The sequence below is a fragment of the Rhineura floridana genome, chromosome 1 (assembly GCF_030035675.1).
Source record: "Rhineura floridana isolate rRhiFlo1 chromosome 1, rRhiFlo1.hap2, whole genome shotgun sequence".
Taxonomy (NCBI): domain Eukaryota; kingdom Metazoa; phylum Chordata; class Lepidosauria; order Squamata; family Rhineuridae; genus Rhineura; species Rhineura floridana.
This window is the reverse complement of record NC_084480.1, coordinates 164,716,829-164,738,127: the sequence shown is the minus strand read 5'-3', so window position 1 is coordinate 164,738,127 and position 21,299 is coordinate 164,716,829. Positions and strand designations below refer to the sequence as shown.

At 41.7% G+C, this 21,299-nt stretch overlaps 1 protein-coding gene across 5 annotated transcripts in view; it reads left to right on the top strand.

Annotated features, from left to right (window-relative positions):
* The first annotated feature begins 419 nt into the window (after positions 1-419).
* Positions 420-21,299, top strand: part of ATF6 (activating transcription factor 6) — a 116,207-nt gene continuing 95,327 nt past the window's right edge. For 2 of the 5 annotated variants that reach the window (XM_061584213.1, XM_061584214.1), the window contains exons 1-9: positions 420-596; positions 2,331-2,407; positions 3,587-3,674; positions 5,761-5,855; positions 6,519-6,648; positions 7,736-7,942; positions 11,909-12,129; positions 14,247-14,432; positions 15,462-15,553. In XM_061584213.1, coding sequence (XP_061440197.1) covers positions 533-596; positions 2,331-2,407; positions 3,587-3,674; positions 5,761-5,855; positions 6,519-6,648; positions 7,736-7,942; positions 11,909-12,129; positions 14,247-14,432; positions 15,462-15,553 — 1,160 coding nt within the window. In that variant the 5' untranslated portion in view covers positions 420-532. The remainder of the gene's footprint in view (positions 597-2,330; positions 2,408-3,586; positions 3,675-5,760; positions 5,856-6,518; positions 6,649-7,735; positions 7,943-11,908; positions 12,130-14,246; positions 14,433-15,461; positions 15,554-21,299) is intronic. The other 3 variants (XM_061584196.1, XM_061584186.1, XM_061584206.1) reach the window with 2 other exon arrangements.

The window sequence follows — 21,299 nt, the reverse complement described above, 5'->3', positions numbered from 1 at the left end:
ATAAAGAAATAATACATCATTTTTAAAAATACACTTTTAACTTTTTTCTATCTTTATTTCTAGTGTTTGTGTGTTTCTAGTATAATCTCTTTGGATCAAGTTCCTGTATTTTCTTTACTAAATTATTAGTGGGATTTTTTTTTCAAACAAATAGTACTCTGCTACTTAGGGGTGGCCAAATGCAAAACAGGAAAAGATAAGAGTTCAGCAGAAATTCCCTCTTTGAAACAACTCCGTCCCTGAGACTTTTCCTTTAAAGAAACATATATCCCTCCTCTGGTACCATTTTCCGGCAGCGAAGGACAACTGTCTGTTTACAAAGATTTGGAGGATTGACCAGAAGGGCCCTCAATTACAGCAGAATCTACGCGGCGGGCAAGCATTTTTTTTTTTTAAAAAAAAGCGCGCCCTGGACGGTTCTTGAACCTTCCCGGCCCTTGTAGTCGGGGGGCGGGAAGTTCGTGAGGAAGTACACGTGTGTTTATGTAATCCCACGAACTCTGTGTAATCCCGGAAGGGGAGAAAAAACGAGATGGCAGCAGCGACGACGGAGCCCGTTGTCGGGTGGGCCCAAGGGGAATCGGGCATCGAGTGGGGTAAGGCAGGGCACGGGACGTTGCCTTCTCGTAGCCCTTGAGGCTTTTGGAGAGCCGAGCGGTGCAAGGCCATTTCCGGGTGCCTTCGGGTCAGTTTAGGGTTGCCAGGTTCAGGGCCTGAGACTGATCCTGAGAACAGGAAGTCAGCCAAGTGCAGGTATTCTTTCAACACTGTAATGGGAAAAACCACAAGGTGGGATTCTCCCTCTCCCCTGCACTACTTTTAAATATACAAACGACCTCTTGGAGGCCCGGCCTGGCAACCAAGAGGTCTTCTGTATCTTTAAAAGATGTGCAGGGGGAAGGGAGAATTGCAAGAACACCGGCACTTGGCTGACTTTCTCTTTTCCTAAAGATACAGGATCAGTCTCAGGCCCTGAGCCTGGCAACCCTAGGTCCGCTGGTTTCTGTGGGGTTCACTCTTGCCTCTGGAGGAAGCGGCCCAGTGTGGGTCTCGGGGTTCAGTGGGGTTGGTTTGCTTATTTATCTTTAAAAATCTCCGTTCCAACGTTTATTTGTTTGCAACATTTTCTTTTTTTATCCTAACGTACACGGTCTCTCTCCCCCCCCCCGTATATACATTTCATCATGGAGGCAATATCGTGAGGTGCAGGCTAGGCAGAGTGACTGGCATAAGATCACCCCATGGAGCTTTTGGTCGAACCCAGGTCTTGCTGGTCCACATCCGGCACTCTTTCCCCTGTACTAGCCTATACCATCATTATACTTAACGTTAGTGTAGTGCTTATATCCCTTCGTGTGAGTTGCCTCGTTGTAATCCTGTGAGGTAGGTGAGTATTTTTTAAATCTCTCTCGTGTAGTTAGATAGTGTGGTGTCTAGACGGATTGTGTGTGTGGATGGGGAGGGAGAGTCTGATTGAAAATGGGTTGCCTAAGGCCTCCAATGAATTCATGAGACTTACTTTGACCCTGGGATTTCCTTTTTTAGGTTGCAATCTAATGCACATTTACTGAGAATCCCATTGAACCCAATGGAACTCACTTCTGCGTAGATATGTATTGGATTGCAGCCTTAGTCAGTACAGTACATTGGCCCTTGGAGGAAATTAAGATTACAATCCTAAACATACTTGAAAGTAAATGTTTCTTAAATCAGTGGAGCTTGTTTTAAGTAAACTTAATATGTAAGAATTATCTTATTCTTACTGAATATATACAAGCGTCCTAAGGGTTCTCTTAAAATTCTTGTGAATGTCTTACTGGTATACAAATGTACCTTATTTTGCCTATATATCTCTTTCTGTCATCCCATGATAAATAGCAGTTTTGGGGTGGATTGGGGGGAAGTGTTATGTTTATGTTTGTCCCCATTCAAACACAGATCACTTGTTATCTCATAGCTTGAGCCAGGTACTGCTACTTGAAAAATAATGCAGTACATGGTGCAACACACCCTAGATATGTTGTTTATTTTATTACTTTATCAGTTAAATTTATGTTCTCTTCTTACTCCCAAAGGAGATAAGGGCAGTTGTGTACTTTAACTTCTTATTAGGCAGTTTCTTCCTGGAAAAGTGCATTTACATATTTAAAATTCTGAGCCTTGGAAGCAGAGTAAATTAATCTTAATAAGAAAATACCAGCATGTTTATTTGTTTTGATCATGGCTGCCTGCTGCAGAACTTGCAGGGTAGAGAATTAATGATCTCTGAGTAATGGGGAAACTGAGTATTAGCACTTTGGCTTGCATGCCTTATGGGTTTTTTCATCCAGCAGGGTCTCTTCTCTTCAGTGAAATTAGTGATCTGATAGAAGATGAATTGCAGCTAGGTGTCGAGAATGAAGCTTATGTAAGTAGTGGCGGTTGCAATTGTTGCATGGCCCAACAGTATATTTAATCAACAAGTGCACAGCTTAGTTCTTTACCTGGTACAATATGATTTCCCCCCTTCACTGGCACAAATGGGGAAACCCTTGAGATTGTATATCTTTTTACTTAGTACATGCTTGGCATTGAATATACTAAACAGTAATATAATTGTATTTTAACTTGTACTTTCAACAGTGTGTTTGTTTCAAGTGCACAAGAGAACCAATGTACAGCTTTGTATTTTTAATATTTTCTGTGAACCCCTTCTGCATGAACTTGGTGTTCAACATACTCCTTGCTTATCTCCAGTTTCAGCCTTAGTGACAGCAGGTGCTGTTATTGATACTCATTTCTATTTAAAAGGACAAGTATGTTTGCAGACAGTCCCTGGAATGTTGGCAGCTTGTTCTAGAGCTTGAGAAAAGTAAAACATACTTTTAACATTTAAGCCATTGTGAAGGCATAAAATTATTTCACAATGTCCTCAGTTGATACAAAGGTCTTCCTCTTCAATATCATATAAATATATTTTTATTTTTTTTATTATATATGTACAAAAAGCATATTTATGTATGAACTCTGCCCCTCCCATTTGTTTGTAACAAGCTTTTCATAGAAACAATTTTAACCAACTTCTAGCTTTTCAGATCCAGTATGTTGTTTATCTGATTCTATTTAAACATTTATTTCAACAATTGATATCCAAAGTGTATGCAATCTGGGTAGATGATACTATCTTGGAATAATCAATTAAAAACACAATACTGTATTATTAATATAGGAACAGCCAAAAGTTTCAATCTCAAAGTAGGTCATGCAGTGCTAATGAACATAGAAAAAAATGTCCAGCAAAAAATTGCAGGTTCAAATAGGTATATCTTGGCATTGTATTCTGTAGCTGCCCAGCCACATCTGAAAAGGCCTGGTGATGTGCATGAATCTAGACAAGAGTTGCAAGGGGAAGAAATGGAAGGTGAGGACATGTTAAAACTGATGGCTCCCACCAATGCCTGAGCATCTTCAGATGAAGGACCTCATTAAACTTCAGCCTGCTTGATAGGTGCTTGTTAGGAAAAGCAAACAAAGTAGTATTTCTTGAATTTTCTGCTTATTTAGGTTGCTTTTCTCTCTCTCTAACTTTGCTTACTATAATTTGTAGGAAAACAATCTTTGTGACCTTGACTTTGATTTGGATCTGATGTCTTGGGATTCGGACCCCTGGGATGTTTCAAAACAGACCCCAGCAGGTAATTTCAGGCTGAGTTGCCCATCACAGATGGCAAATATAAGATTAGGTACTCCTTTTGAAATATGTCCTTTTTCACTCAGCTTAAGGGCTTGGCACAGTAGTAACGAGACCTCTTTTGTACAAGATAGCATAAGAAGAGCCCTGTTGGATCAGATCAAAGGCCATTTAGTCCAGCATTCTGTTCTTACTATGCCAATGGGAAGCTCACAAGCAGGATATGAGCACAACAGCACTCTCCTGTGCTGACCACAAAAGTATAATAGATTCTCTCTAAATCAAAGAAACTATGCTTTGAACATATCCAGATATAACTAGAGGTGAGGGGAAGCAGTCTAATCCCAGGGGAATGATGGGTCAGGTTCATACATTTGGGATATGCTTTCATCTCCCTGAAGAAGGGACACTAGGAAGCACAAACACCCATACAAAACAGGGAGTTAACCCATTAAATTTATTTTGTGTTCATATTTATAACCCACCTTTCTACATATCTAAGTGCCCAAGGCAGCCAAGGTAAAATACACAAATGCAGTAAAAATATTCTGTGGGAGAAATAAAGATTGTGTCCACTGTGCCTCATTGCGAAGGGGAAGTCAGAGTCTTCTTGTACATTTGGGACACACTTCAGAAACAAACCAGCTCACACTAGGGGCTGTCTGGCATGTCTCTTATCTCTGGGGCCACTTCAGAAAGGCCCTCCATGCTGTTCTAAGCACATGAGACTAGGAAATGCCCATAGCATATCTTCTGCACCTCAGCTATGTCACAGCAGAGAATTTGTCACCTCAACTGTTTGTGTGGGGAAAGCAAGAGAGACAGATGAAAAGGATGATAGCTCAGTTGTAGAGGACATGCTCTGCATGCAAAAGATTCGAGGCATCTCCAGTTAAATCTCTGGTTGTTGGTGCTGGAGACCGTAGAGTGTACTGCTGTTCAGAATAGACAAAACAAAAATACTTGTGGAGGTCTAATCCGTGCATATGCTGAGCTTAATGAGATCCAGGCTTTTGCTTATAGTGTCTGCATCTTGGGGTTCATCCGTTATCAGCTTCCTCTGGAAGGTTTGCAACACCTGCAAATTTGGCACCATCCATTTAAGTAAAGCAGATTGGGCAAGACTGCATATGCCTTTAACAAGAATTACTTTACTTGCTCCTGTTCAGTGGCTCCAGAACCCTAAATCAGAGTTGGCTACTGGACTACATTGAGGGTGCTGGTACTGATGTGCCAAACCATACACAGCTAGAGACCAGGATATATAAAAAGTCGGCTCACCCTCATATACACAACTAATCACTGCACTCTGCAGGAGAGGGCCTGTTCTGTATGATGTAGGAATTGGGCCTTTTGCATGGTGGCACCTACCCTTTGGAACTCCCTCCTAGTAAACATCAGACTGACACTGTCTCTGTTGTCTCCTACTGAAGACCTTCCTTTTTCAGCAATCATTTTTTAAGTGGAGATTTTTATCCCAGTATGCCAGTTTGTATGTGTACTGCAGGTGTTGACCTTCCAGTTGTTGCAGAACTACAACTTCCATCAACCCCAGCAAGCATGGCCAGGGATGATGGGAGTTGTAGTTTAGCAACATCTGGAGGGCCAAAGGTTCCACAAACCTGCTGTACTGGATTTGAAATTATTATATATATGAAATTGTATTTGGTATATTTTCTTGTTGAGGTTAAATCAGTTTGAGATATTTTATAGAAAGCAATTCATAATGATATAAAACAGATGGTATGTCTGTGCAGGAGGCCTCAAATCCAGTTGGGTGCCTTAATCAGATCAGGTTCTCAGCCTTTCCCAACCAGTGTGCCTCCAGATGTTGTTGGACCACAACTCCCATCTTCCTGACCATTGACAATGCTGGCTGAGGCTGATGGGAGTTGTGGTCCAACAACATCTGGAGGCACACTGGTTGGGAAAGGCTGTTCTAGATGTTAAACACGTTGTCCCTTGGAGCATGGAAACAGTTTCCATACCAAGTGTGCAAAGAATGTGCTTTGTACAGAAGAAAGGTTTTGGCAAAATCCCTTTTAAGAGGTTTCTTGTGTAGGACACCAGTTTACTTTCTCATTTTGCAGATGCAGACTGGAAAGCAGAGCCCCTCTCACCAGCCACTTCAACAGATTCAGTTCCTTCTCCTTTATTTGTGGATTCTCCAGTACAGCATGTACCTGTAAGCCAGTAAACATTTTGTGTTAGTCAGATGCAATGAGGTAGCATTTAACCAAGTTCAAATCCAAAACAATCTGTAGTTGGCCTTTAAGATGCATAGAAGCAATTGCATTTTGCATATAGCTCTTACATTCTTCTACCAGTGTCTTCCTAGAAAATACCTGGGAATCAACCAGAATTAAGGCTCTGATGCAGTAGGAAAGATGCAAGGAATAAGTGACTGTATTCTCTTCTTAAGGGAACTGAGGTTAAATGTGGGTGACTTGCTCAGGGTCACTGAGTAAGTCTGTGGCTAATCTCGTATCTGCCTGCAAATTTTCCATACCTCCAGATCCTCATCTATTCTATTTTGTGTGGGTTTGTTTTGTTTTTTACTGACATGCAGTTTTGGGCTGGTGACCATTCTCTCCCATCCCCTCTGCTTTCATCCAGCATTCCAGCTGCTGTGGTAATTGCATATGTTCCAAGATAAAGGGTGGAGATGGTTTACAACAGAAAGGAGTTAGTGATCTGAATTTGGATCTTGAAGATCTAGCATAATATGAACAAACTGGCTAGGACTGTGGACAGACTGCAAACTGAAAAACAGGCTTTTTACTAGTGTGTGTTTGTCTTCTCATTGCAACAGAAGGATCTCATTTTTCATTTTTAAAAACTTTCTCAGGAAGGTGTAGAGTTGGGCTCCGGTTCCCACCCATCTCCTGTTTCTTTGTATGACAAGGGCTCCCAAAGTCCCTCCTTCCCTGTAGAACGAAAGGAGAAGAAACCTCCACTCAAACCCACAAACCGCTCAGGTATCATTGATGTGCTTGTCCTGTCCATCTGGAATATAGGATTAATAAACCTGGCCTCTTTTGAAAGTTATAAGCGTAACTGAGAATTAGGGATGTCACTTAGTTATAAACAGCTTAGACAATGAATGGTATGACTTTTAATTTATCAGTCTATTAGACCTGCATAAATTTGTGTATGTATCAAAAGTAGTTCTTTGTTTTTAAGTGATGCATGCACATACCAGAAGAAGCATCATGTTAGAAGAGACATTCTCCTGTGTCAATGAAGGGTTGATGCCTATTGCCTGCAATTTTCGTAAATAATTGTATTAAAAAAAATTCAATTTTTTAAAAATATGCTGCCCAATTGTCATTTTTCAAAACCTTAGATTTAATCAACTAAATGTTCACCCCTATTATAATTGCATTTTGAACCTTTGAAATATGCTTTATAAATTACTGCTGTTGGCGTTAGTTACTAGGTCCCCATTTTCATCTAGCTTCCTTTCTGATTCTTAGAGAGGGGCTTGCAGCGATCTCTGTGCCATCCAGGGGTAAAAACATAATGTGCACATAAACATTTAGAAGTAAGGGATGGTTGCTTATTCATTTTCAAAATATATAGATCTATTTTGTGAAATGTGGGTGTTTTAAATGGTTTTAATCATAAGTAAAACCTCCAGGTTTTGTTGACCTTTCAAGGCACATTTTGTGCTCAAGCTATCTTGAATGGCTCCCTTCTTCTGATGCAATTTCTATTTGATAAAGGATCATAGCTCAGTAGTAGAGCATTTGCTTTGCATGCAGCAGGCCCCAAGTTCAATCCATGGCATCTACAGATAGAACTGGGGGAGACTCCTGCCTGAAACCCTGCAGAGCTGCTGCCACTCAAGGTAGACAATTATGAGCAAGCTTGACCAAAGGTCTGACTCCGCAGAAAGCACCTTCCTATGTTCTTTCCTGCTGTCCTGCCCATGCTGTCATCTCAGTTGGGCTGCATGACTGCCCATCATCATGCTAATAAATGTCCAGGATTGAAAGCAACTGGTAATTGTAATAGTTTGGGGATAACACTTCAATTCCAGTCTAGTTTCTTTTTGTCCTCCAGGAAATGGATCTTCAATGACCCCAGGTCGATGTAGTCAGCAAGCCTCCAAACCTTTGATTCAGCCCAAACTTTTGTTACCTGCCTTTCGGGAGACTCAGAGCAGCCTTAGTGTGCAGACAAAAGCCATTGTCATTCCAGCTGTCCCAACTCTCCTGACACTGCCAAAGCAACAACCAGTTGTTGCTATCCAGCCAGCACCTGCAAAAGGTATGTAAACAGGCAGTGGGGGTGGAAAGCTCATTTCTAATACTTGAGGAGCAAGTTGGATCGGCATAGTCTACTCTTTCCCAAAGCGGATTGCCTATTATTTCTTTGACGTAAAAGTATTTGTAATGTATGCAATTTACAATTTAAGTAGCTTCAATCCTTGGGGTCATGATGCATTCAGTATCGCCACCTAGTGGTAAACTGCTCAACTACTTTTATAGGAGCTTTCTACAATAGGCCAGGATGCAATATAAGTGCCCAGGCATATACAACTTTAAACAGCATCAGCCAAATTAATGAAGGATACATACTTCAAACATTTATTAGTTGTTTTTCAACTTTTAAAAAAACCCTCAAGGTAATGTGAAGTAATAAGCGTATATTTTCTTCTTTATAATAATGAACCGTAGTACTCTTCAGCACCATTGGGTGGAATGTCTGGCTGGTAAACATTCCTGGAAGACCACACCCTCCTCTGGGGTTCTACTAACTCAAGGAGCCACCTGCAGTGGAATGTCTTAATCATGATTGTAATATTTGCAAGATTAGAAATGAACCACAAATGATGGTTAGAAGGAACAAACTTTACTGTGTGTTGCAGCATAACCAAGAGCTCTACTTTTATTTTCCTACTTGTCCCACCCCCAACTGATTCCCCCATACAATTACTTATAATTCACTTGAGTTCCTACTCACATTACATCTCCCTTTTTATTTTTAAGAAAAAGAAACTACTGTCAATATTGAATTGGTTTTCTGATCACTCTGCCTCTTGATGTAGTAACAGGTAACTCAGAGTCCAGAATCTTCTCTGGTATATCACTGGCACTTTGTGCTACAACTGTTCCACTTTTGTTGTCTTGAGACTCTGATAGGTCTACCTCTGATGGAGGTGCAGTTGCAGTCTCAGTAGTCTCATCCATTTTTGGTTCACAATTTGGAGTGCTCTGAAGATCTCTTCTGTTCCTTCGGTAGACAGCTAAATCATCAGTCTGAACCGAATATGATCTTGGAGTCATGTTTTGGCCAGTCACTCTCGCTGGTTTCCACACTCCATCTTGCCGAACATTAACAGAATCACCAACCTGCAAAGGTGGTAAAGACTTTGAACCTTTGTCAAAGTAAAGCTTCTGTTTTTCTTGTCTTCTCTTCAGATGTGTCTGTATGTCACCTTTTACCTGCTGAGGTAATAATAACGGTGCTGAGGTAGGCAACCTGGTTCTTAAATGTCTCCCCATTGAAAGTTGTGCAGGTGAGGCTGTATCTACTGTAGGCGTATTTCTGTAATCCAATAAACTAAGATAAGGATCTGTGTTATTCAGACTAGATTTCTTAAGAATCCTCTTTACTGTTTGGATCGCTCTTTCTGCCATTCCATTTGATTGAGGAAATAGTGGACTGGATGTTGTGAGAACAAAGTCCCAATCTTTGGCAAACGTTTTAAAGTCTCTAGAGCAAAACTGAGGGCCATTATCACTGACAACCTCTTCAGGTATACCATGTCTTGCAAATATAGATTTGCAGTGTAAAATTACTGATCTACTTGTAGTGTCTTCAAGCAAACATATTTCCACATATTTTGAATAATAATCAACCAAAAGTAGATAGTCCTTTCTTTGAAATTCAAACAAGTCCATTCCTAGCTTCTGCCAAGGTCTTCTTGGAATTTCATGAGGTAACATTGGTTCTTTTTGGTTTTTATTTCTGAAGGTGTGACATGTGGTACATGACGGTACCAATTCTTCAATTTGAGCACACATACCTGGCCAATATACAGCTTCTCGTGCCTGCTTTTTACATAATTCAACACCCAGATGACTCTTGTGTACTTTTAATTGCTCCATACGAGTCAGTTCCTTTTGGACTTTATCCCTTAGTGCCACTGGAACCTTCCGAGGTGCATGAATTACAGGTGGAACGTGTGGGTTGATTTTGATGGCGTATTTCTCTGGTAAGCAACCTAAGCCTTCAAATACATCTTTGTATTCAACTGCAACATCCCATTGATCTACTGGAGCTCTTTTCATTAAATTAACTCTTTGCACCAAATTTAAATTAGTCACAGCCCGGAGACCGAGTACAGCTTGTGCATCAAAGACTACTATGTGAAATTCCAACTCAGCTCTTTGATCTTTATATTTGCAATCCAGGTTACATTTACCAGACACATGTAGTCTTTCTCCAGAGTAGGTTATTAATCTGGCATTTGAATGCTGAAGTGGTTCAGCTTGCAAGGCTTTGTATGTTTTTAAAGACATTGCATTAGCCTGTGCTCCTGTGTCAATCTTAAAGGTCACATACTTGTGATCATTTATGAGAAATCCACACACCATTCATCTTCCAGAGCTGTAGAATTCAATGTGCCAATGAAGAAATCATGAGCATTTTTAGTTGTATCTGCTACTGAGAACATTTGTCTGCCTTGAAGTTTTTTATCTCTAGTTTTACACATTTTAGCAAAATGATTAAGTTTGCCACATCTTCTGCATTCTTTCCCATATGCAGGACAAACATTTATGTCATGATGACTGATACCACACTTGTAGCAGACCTTTGCTGCTTCTACAGGCCTCTGTGGCATTTCCTTTTCTTGGGGACTGGTAGTAGTGCCAGGGCTCCATTTGCTCTGAGGCTGGCTTACTTTTGGCTTCTCAAAGGTCCTTTTGCCCTCTAAGGCATCAATTTGTTTTTCTGTTGCCCCAAAATCTTTCATCTGTTTTGCAGTCACTTCTTCTGCCCTGCATATATTCACTGCACACTCAAGGGTTAAATCACTCTCTCTCAGTAACTTGGCTCTCTGTCTTTCTGAATGCCACAGACTATGCGATCCTTAATAAGAGAATCGCACAGCTCCCCAAATTCACAGGTCTGAGCCAAAAGCTTCAAATCAGTCACATATTGGTCTATCCTTTCTCCTTCACTTTGTATTCTAGTGAAGAACCTGTGCCTTTCATAAGTAACATTTCTTCTGGGCACACAATATGCTTCAGATTTATTCATCAAAACTTGAGTTTTATTTTTATCTGCATCATCATCAAACTGGAAAGTATTAAATACCTCTCTTGCTTCTTCACCTGCCACATGCAGAAATAATGCTGACCAGAGTCTCTCATCTTTCTTATCTGCTCCACTTGCAATGCAGTACAATTCAAACCCTTGCTTCCATCTTCTCCAGTTCTCTGCTGCATTTCCTTCAAGCACCAATGTTCCTGGAGGCTTCAGCTCGTCCATTTTTCACTGCCTTATGTTTTTAGGTAGTCTTTTGATACCATGTAATATTTGCAAGAGTTGAAATGAATCACAAATACTCGTTAGAAGGAGCAAACTTTACTGTGTGTTGCAGCATAACCAAGAGCTCTACTTTCGTTTTCCTACTGGTCCCACCCCCAACTGATTCCCCCATACAATTACTTCTAATTCACTTGAGTTCCTACTCACATTACAATGATGGCTAAATGGAATCTCTGTGTTTGGAGGCAGTATAACTCGTGATTACCAGTTGTTGAGTAGTAAGCAATAAGGAATGTATCTCTCTCCAGCTTTTTTGTGCTTTTGAGCTTTCTGTGGCATTTGGTTGGCCGTTGCCGGAAACCTTGTGCTGGGCTAGATGGGTTCTTGGTCTGATTTGATAGAGGATGTTAAGCAGCTTCTATGTCACCTGGCAGCTTTTTTTGAAACTGAAGGAAGTTTCAAAAGGAGCATGTATGGCTCTGTTTAAAGGGATGGGGGATCTCACAGGGCTGATGTAAGTCCTTGGCTGTTACTAAAGCAATTCCTTGGATGTCATCCTAGGTGACAAAGTGCCTAAGGTCTGAAATACTTTTTCTAGGCCTGGCATCAGTGTTAAGTTGGGAGATAAATGATTTCTTCTCAATACAGCTACCAAGGGACAAGATGTAACATGCATAGAAATCTATTTCTTTAAGTGCTAAATCTGTGCTGTAATGCTGTTTGTCTCTATTTTAGGCCAGCCAGTGATGCTTTCTCAACCTGCTGTGGTGCATCTTCAGACACCTGGAATCCTTCCTGCCACCAACCCAGCCATTGCTGTCACTGGTGGGGTCACACCACTACCAGGCCATGCTGTCAATGTATTGCCACAAACTGCAGGAAAGAGTTTGGCTACTGGAAATCTAGCAGAAGCTAAGCCTGTTCTTCTTGCCACTTCCCAAAATACTAGCATGGATGTAAGTTCTGTCTAATATCTGTTTGCAGCTGGTCCTTTCTCCTAGAGTGTTGATTTGCTGCAGATCTCTCATAAAACTTCTAGACACTGATTTAGGCAGCTGGAAAGTGGGTTTGAACAGTATACTGAGATTGCTGGAAGTGGGGTGGAGATAACATATAGCAACCTCAGGGCTTTGGCCCTCCAGATGTTGTTGGACTCCAGATTCCATCGGCCCCCAGCAGCATGGCCAATGGTTAGTGATGTTGGGAATTGTAGTCCAACAACAACCACTTCAAGCTGAAGGTGGGAGTTCACATGATTGAATGCTCCTCCATGGGGATGAAATGCCTGCATATTAAAGAAATGTCAGAGATGAGATTAAACTACATCAGAACTTGTCATCTTGTTATCCTAGTATTCTGTGTGGGTGGATTTTTCTTTATTTTTGGAGGAGCATGTGGTCAGAAGTCGTGCAGCACAGATGCAAATGTACCACTTCAGTAAGAACTAAGCCACTGTTGGCTGTTGATTTGCTTAGTTGGCTGACCCTCTGCCTGGTTTGCTCTTCACTGCCCACTGCCTTCATTGTATGCCAAGGAGGGGCTGGTGCCATTCACCTGGGAGTCATCAAGGCTAACCTGGGGGTCATCGAGGCCCAACAGTGCTTCCAGTCTCAGGTCCCTTCAAGCCAGTTAGCCCTGGAAATTTGACTTGATTCAGAATACTTATTGGTGTGTCTTGTGTCCCTCCCTCTCCAAATTGGCTTTGTTCCCGCCACTTTTCACCAGATTGTAAACATAACCAGCCAGAGTGACTCTGTGTTAGATGAGAAATAACCCACAACAATCCAGGTATGTTGAGACTTGAAAAAAAAATCTCCTTTTCCCTTGGCTAATTCTTGAACACAAGCCAAACCATTCCTGCTCAGCCACAAACAGTTGTTCAAATACTGCAATGTCAAGTGATGGAGTGGGTGCCCTCAGTTGTGCTGTGGAGGTGAGGGGCTACAAAAAAACAGGCATCTGCATCCCATTTGTTGACCTGAGCAAGGTCCAGAGATGCCTGGCTTTGTACGCAAGTATCGTGCTCCACTCCCCAGAGCAGCAGACCTGACCCAAAAAACAATCTGCATTCTGTAGGTAGGAGAGCAGTTTGTATAATTTGGGACTGATTAATGCCAACAAAAACAGCCAGATTGGCGGGTACAAGAGAGAGGGCATTCTCAGTGGCGGCCCCCACTCTTTGGAACTCCCTCCCACAAGATCTCCGGCACGCCTCTTCTTTAAATGTATTTCGGAAAGCCTTAAAGACCTGGCTCTTTCAGCAGGCCTTCGGGGTATCCGGGGAGGGTTAATTGTTATAACTGAAATGCCTCCTGCCCAGTTTTAATATTGTTGCTGCAGATGTGTTGTTTTTTATATTGTATTACTGTATTTTATCAAATGTATTTTAACAATTTTGTAAGTCGCCTAGAGTGGCCATTGGCCAGATAGGCGACGAAGAAATTAAATTTATTATTATTATTATTATTATTATTATTATTATTATTATTATTATTAATAATAATAATAATAATAATAATAATGTGGTATAGTTGTTTCCCATAGTTTTTGTCTAATTTAAAAATAGTCCAGTAATAGATACCATTTTATCTATATTGGGTGCTATCCAGCAGGGTCCCATGGAAATAAGAAGCGGCCAGTTGCAAGATTATTTATTTATTTAATTTGTAGAGAATCTAAATGCTAAATTAGCCGAGGCTGAAATAAGAGCCTTGTAAATACTGGCAACATTGCAGAAGAGCTTGGATTGTGAATTACAAAGAAGAATATTAAATGAAGTTGTGCTTTCTGAAAATAATACAGTGCTGTTAAATGTGCCATTGCTTATATGGGGAATATATCATCATCAAATTTAGAAAAGGTTGAATTGAAATTGGAACTCTGCATTAAAGCAACAAGAACCATTGTGAAAATATTCTGGATTGTAATATAGCAATATTGTTGGTTGAATTCCCCTTTCCCTCCGCACCTCTCAAATCTGACATTGCCAATGGCTTGTGTAGCAAAATGCCTTGTCCTTTGCGAGTGTGAGAGCATTCTAGCTTAAACAGATTTCCCTGTCTCTCATCCATAGATGAATGTTCTGAAAAGGCAGCAACGCATGATAAAAAACCGTGAATCAGCCTGTCAATCACGTAGGAAGAAAAAGGAATATATGCTGAGCTTGGAGGCAAGGTTGAAGGCAGCCTTATTGGAAAACGATCATCTTAAAAGAGAGAATGGCACACTGAAGAGGCAGCTGGATGAACTAGAGGTGGAGGTAGGTGGGGTGATGTGAGAAATGCATGCTGGAGTAGTTTGTTTTCTGTGGCAGCATGTGCTGGCAAGGGAACCTGGATTAATAAGCATCTCTAGGCTGCAGAATCAGCCAGTCATTATCTGCCCATCATGCTTTGTATGAATTAAGATGTGGTTAGTCAGCCTGCATTTTCTTGCTCACTTGCCCACACATAGCTTAAGAACCAAGGTTGTGAGACCTAGATCAGTTGAGGGAAGAAGAGCTGAGCATCAGCAGCATCTCCCTCCATCTCTTTCTGGTATCTTCTCCAAAAATCTTTTATGCTGACTGAATTGGAGGGTAGACAGTTAGCAGCCTTGAGCATTGATAAATATTCATGAGGGCACTCTCTGCCAAAGATGTGGGCTCACTTAAGCAGTCTTGAGGATATTTATCAGGATGCCATTGAAAGATCTACTAGGATGCTGTTTCCCCTGTTGGTTGTTAATCAAGATCACAATTGATGTTGAATGCAGCATTTGTATGTATTTTGTATATATGTATTTAATTTGTATACCACTTTATATTTCAAAAAATCTCAAAGTGGTTTGCATTTCAACAAAAATCAGTATAAATTCTACATTCAATACAGTTGCTAATCATAAGAACAATAGTCCACATTTTAAGTAACATAATTGAGCAATAAATCTCTAAACAATGTACATAAAATGAAAACAAAGTGAATCATATACAAGACAAAAAAGAATATGACAGTTATAAAATATATCTAATTCACATGAATATTACATATTGCCCTTGCATAAAAAATGGTTAGTTTGCAGCTCGTTCTGAGTGTCCAGCATGTGTAACTGACAACAATAATCCTAGTTGTTTTCGTTTTTTTGGGTGCGTATGTAAGGAATATGAACAATATTAAGAGGCTATAAACTATAATTAATGCAGCTGCCATCTTGTGGCACAAATAATAATGGCACCCTTAATACTGGAATGAATGGAACAACACTGTCCATATTTGTTCCTATTTTCTCTGATGTTTCTCTTCTTGTCCAGAACCAGAATCTTAAAGGTTCCCCTCCAAAGAGAAGAGCACTATGTGTGATGGTTCTGCTAGCCTTCATCATGCTGAACTATGACAGACTCAGGTGAGGCTCCTTTTACATGCTCTCAGAGAGCCTGGGTCATCAGGCAGCAGTATGCCCAGAAGTAGTTTCAAAACAGAGGTACATCCTGGATTTTTATTCTCGCATGTCAGTGGTGACAGCAGGGAAAGTCCTCTTGTTTTGCACCTCCTAATTGCTGATACTCCACTGCAGTGTACATCCACAGGAGAGTGTTTCCCAGTAGACCTGGCCAGCACTTCAGGTGAACCAATTGTTCACCCTAGAACCTGCCACAAAATCTACTGCAATGTATAGTGATTGCATGGCAGATACATAAAGTTTCTTTGCCGTTCCGAATCACTGTGGAAGGGTCTCCCTGATGACAGAAAGTTTGAAGGTAGTGTTAGACTAGGAGCAGGTTGTACTCTTATTCTTGGTAACTTTTGGAAGATCCATCAATAACTTTGAGCCTTGCCATGGAGCCAACACATTAAAATACTGTAGATGATGGTTTTTTTCACATGGGATGCACCAGTTCTGCATTCCTTGGTAGCTGGATAGATTATTCTTCTGAAATGTAGCTCTCTCCTTAGTGCCTTTGCCATCCATGTTGGTGCCCTCACATGGAAAGTGAGACAAGGTGTTATGGGAAATGTTACTTTGAGTTTAATATATAAGTGAAGTAGCTCTAGCCAAAGGAACCACTCTGAATTTTTGTCCTCTAATAGGGAATAGCCAAACCCACTCACTGAAATGGGCCACTTTGTGTCAGACACAACTGTGCAGGGATGGCCTTGTTAAAAGTCAAATCAAAGAAAATATTACTTGTGGGATCTCTGTTTCTCACGCAAATCAAAGGGGACATTTGAACAAAGAAGTCTTAAATGTCGAGAGTCTTTTGTTCAACTTGAGGAAGGAGATAGAACCATTTCATATCCCCACTGAGTAGTGTGAAGCCAGCAGTTTTCTGCCTCTAGCACTAATTAGAACACACAGTTCCCTTGTACAGGTCAGAACAGAAAAGAGTCATTTACATTAGCAGATAATTTATATGATGCACAGGGTATAGTTCATGATAATACAAATTTAGCTGTTTGAAGCTTTGGGGTGTAGATTCAACTGTTCCCAAAGTGGCCCAGTAGATGGTGCTTTTACCACGTTAATGTGCAAGAAAGGGCTGGCTGGAGCTAATGTTTTGGACGATCTGTCTGGAGGGGGAGTAATATCTGCTCCTGGCATTTGCCAGTGCTTGTCAGTTTTTCATTTATGCTGCTGGAAGCTTCCCAATTCTAATTCAAGGATTATTCTGTCCTCAGAAAACTTTTACAACCAGGCATGAGTTTTGAATGATATCACTGTTGGCTGCAGCACAGCAGTTACTGTACAGCTTAGATTTTAAAAAATATCTGACATTTTAATTGTGCAGGGTTTGCTTTTGGGCCAGATTTACAAATCAAATCAAGTTAAGCTTGCTGGCATAGATGGATTTCCAATTTATCAGTCTGACATTTGGCCCAGGGAAAGTGTTGTTGAGCAAACACATGTTTTACTGATGAAGGAAGATGGTGGGAGGCAGGCTCTTTGCGGTGCTCATGCTCTTACCCTCCATCACAGTGTGGGTGGTTCCCCTTCTGTCTCTTGAATTTCACCAACTCTGGTAATACGGACAGGGAATAATTAAATTTTAGCCCTCCTTTCTTCCAGGGAGCTCAAGGGATGCACATGGTCTCATCTTCCACCCCACCCCCAGTTTATCCTCTCAGCCCTGCATGGTAGGTTAGGTTGAAAGAGGCAACCGGCCTAGAGTGAAAGTGGGAAGCTCCAGTCTGGGGACAGTTTATGGGGAAGAAGTGGAGACCTTCTATTGTAGGCCTGTTCTACTCTATTAAGGAAGTTCGACCAGGGCTGTAGTCTACAGTGATGGTGCTTCAAGGACCCTGCCACCTTCTCCTCTTCTCCAGTCAGGCAATATAAGAAGAGGAAGGCAACAGGGGAGAAAGTGGAATATTCTCTCTTCCCCTTCCCTGCCATTACAATCTGTTTTATGGTCAATTTTATTTTTATTTATTATATTTATATTTTACACAAAAGAGACCAGGGCAGCAATTGCCCACCCCATCTTCCTTTCTTGCTGCTTACCGTAGCTTTCTTATTTGTGCATTGACATAAGAATATAAGAAGAGCCTGCTGGATCAGGCCAGTGGCCCATCTAGTCCAGCATCCTGTTCTCACAGTGGCCAACCAGGTGCCTGGGGGAAGCCCGCAAGCAGGACCAGAGCTTGGAAAAGTTACTTTTTTGAACTTCAACTCCCATCAGCCCAATCCAGTGGCCATGCTGACTGGGGCTGATGGGAGTTGTAGTTCAAAAAAGTAACTTTTCCAAGCTCTGAGCAGGACCCGAGTGCAAGAACACTCTCCCCTCCTGAGGCTTCTGGCAACTGGTTTTCAGAAGCATGCTGCCTCTGACTAGGGTGGCAGAGCACAGCCATCATGGCTAGTAGCCATTGATAGCCCTGTCCTCCATGAATTTGCCCTCTTCTGAACCTTTTCCAACTCTATAATATCCTTTTTGAGATGAGGCGACCAGAACTGTACACAGTATTCCAAATGCGGCCGCACCATAGATTTATACAACGGCATTATGATATCTGCTGTTTTATTTTCAATACCTTTCCTAATTATCCCTAGCATGGAATTTGCCTTTTTCACAGCTGCTGCACACTGGGTCGACATTTTCATCGTGCTGTCCACTACAACCCCGAGGTCTCTCTCCTGGTCGGTCACCGCCAGTTCAGACCCCATGAGCGTATATGTGAAATTCAGATTTTTTGCTCCAATATGCATAATTTTACACTTGTTTATATTGAATTGCATTTGCCATTTTTCCGCCCATTCCCTCAGTTTGGAGAGGTCTTTTTGGAGCTCTTCGCAATCCCTTTTTGTTTTAACAACCCTGAACAATTTAGTGTCGACAGCAAACTTGGCCACTTCACTGCTCACTCCTAATTCTAGGTCATTAGTGAACAAGTTGAAAAGTACAGGTCCCAATACTGATCCTTGAGGGACTCCACTTTCTACAGCCCTCCATTGGGAGGACTGTCCGTTTATTCCTACTCTCTGCTTTCTGCTTCTTAACCAATTCCTTATCCACAAGAGGACCTCTCCTCTTATTCCATGACTGCTAAGCTTCCTCAGAAGTCTTTGGTAGGTACCTTGTCAAACGCTTTTTGAAAGTCTAAGTATACTATGTCCACTGGATCACCTCTATCTATATGCTTGTTGACACTCTCAAAGAATTCTAATAGGTTACTGAGACAGGACTTTCCCTTGCAGAAGCCATGCTGGCTCTGCTTCAACAAGACTTGTTCTTCTATGTGCTTAGTTAATCTAGCTTTAATAATACTTTCTACCAGTTTTCCAGGGACAGAAGTTAAGCTAAGTGGCCTGTAATTTCTGGGATCCCCTCTGGATCCCTTTTTGAAGATTGGCGTTACATTTGCCACTTTCCAGTCCTCAGGCACGGAGGAGGACCCGAGGGACAAGTTACATATTTTAGTTAGCAGATCAGCAATTTCACAGTTGAGTTCTTTGAGAACTCTTGGGTGGATGCCATCCGGGTCTGGTGATTTGTCAGTTTTTATATTGCCCATTAAGCCTAGAACTTCCTCTCTCGTTACCACTATTTGTCTCAGTTCCTCAGAATCCCTTCCTGCAAATGTTAGTTCAGGTTCAGGGATCTGCCCTATATCTTCCACTGTGAAGAGAGATGCAAAGAATTCATTTAGCTTCTCTGCAGTCTCCTTATTGTTCTTTAGTACACCTTTGACTCCCTTATCATCCAAGGGTCCAATCGCCTCCCTAGATGGTCTCCTGCTTTGAATGTATTTATAGAATTTTTTGTTGTTGGTTTTTATGTTCTTAGCAATGTGCTCCTCAAATTCTTTTTAGCATCCCTTATTGTCTTCTTGCATTTCTTTTGCCAGAGTTTGTGTTCTTTTTTATTTTCTTCATTCGGACAAGACTTCCATTTTCTGAAGGAAGACTTTTTGCCTCTAAGAGCTTCCTTGACTTTGCTCGTTAACCATGCTGGCATCTTAAGAACATAAGAAGAGCCTGCTGGATCAGGCCAGTGGGCCATCTAGTCCAGCATCCTGTTCTCACAGTGGCCAACCAGGTGCCTGGGGGAAGCCCGCAAGCAGGACCCGAGTGCAAGGACACTCTGCCCTCCTGAGGCTTCCGGCAACTGGTTTTCAGAAGCATGCTGCCTCTGACTAGGGTGGCAGAGCACAGCCATCATAGCTAGTAGCCATTGATAGCCCTGTCCTCCTGGATGCCTTCGTGGCCCTGGCAGTACCTTTTCTGATCTGCGGTATGCTCTCCAGTTGAGCTTCTAATACAGTGTTTTTAAACAACTTCCAAGCATTTTTGAGTGATGTGACCCTCTGGACTTTGTTTTTCAGCTTTCTTTTTACCAATCCCCTCATTTTTGTGAAGTTTCCTCTTTTGAAGTCAAATGTGACTGTGTTGGATTTTCTTGGCAATTGGCCATTTACATGTATGTTTAATTTAATAGCACTATGGTCACTGCTCCCAATCGGTTCAACAACACTTACATCTTGCACCAGGTCCTGGTCCCCACTGAGGATTAAGTCCAGGATTGCCGTCCCTCTGGTCGGTTCCATGACCAGCTGGTCTAGGGAATAGTCATTTAGAATATCTAGAAATTTTGCTTCTTTGTCATGACTGGAACACATATGCGGCCAGTCTATGTCTGGGTAGTTGAAGTCACCCATTACTACCACATTTCCTAGTTTGGATGCTTCCTCAATTTCATATCTCATCTCCAGGTCTCCCTGAGCATTTTGATCAGGGGGACGATAGATCGTTCCCAGTATTAAATCCCTCCTGGGGCATGGTATCACCACCCACAACGATTCTGTGGAGGAGTCTGCCTCTTTTGGGGTTTCGAGCTTGCTGGATTCAGTGCCTTCTTTCACGTATAGAGCAACTCCGCCACCAATACGTCCTTCCCTGTCCTTCCGATATAGTTTATATCCAGGGATAACCGTATCCCACTGGTTTTCTCCATTCCACCAGGTCTCCGTTATGCTCACTATATCAATGCTCTCCTCTAAGACCAAGCACTCCAGTTCTCCCATTTTGGTTCGGAGGCTCCTAGCATTAGCGTACAGGCACTTGTAAGCAGTGTCTCTCTTCGAGTGTCTTTGGCATTTGTGGTTTGGCCTGAGGCAATTTTGCCCTTCTGAATTTATATGCTGTGCCCCTGCTCTCACAATGCCTACTTCTAGGCCTACCCCTTTTAAAATTTCATCATTTCTTTGGTCTTTATCCCAGGGGGGAGGTTTATTCCGAACTGAACCTTCCTCAGCTCCTGTCGGGTTTCCCCCCTCAGTCAGTTTAAACCATAGTTAATGCAAACCACGATCCTCTGTAATCTTGGTGTGAAAATATTTTTCACACCATAGTTTCGGTCTACTTCATGAAGAAACAATAGTTGTTTTGACATGTGTAATGCAAACCATGGTTAATGCTAGGAGGGGAAGGAGCGGGGAGCACTGGAGAAGAGAGGGAGAACATGTTCCATGAGTCTAGCTCCTGATTTGCACAGCATAGCTTTCAGAAACCTAGTGTTGTGTCTACAATGTGTCAGTGTTATGAGCAGCAGTACAGCTGAGCAATCTATCTTCAGTTTCTTGCAGTATCTGTGGAAACTTTAAGTGTATGTTCTTCCTGGGAGTTTGGCCAAGGGTCTGTATAATTCCATGTC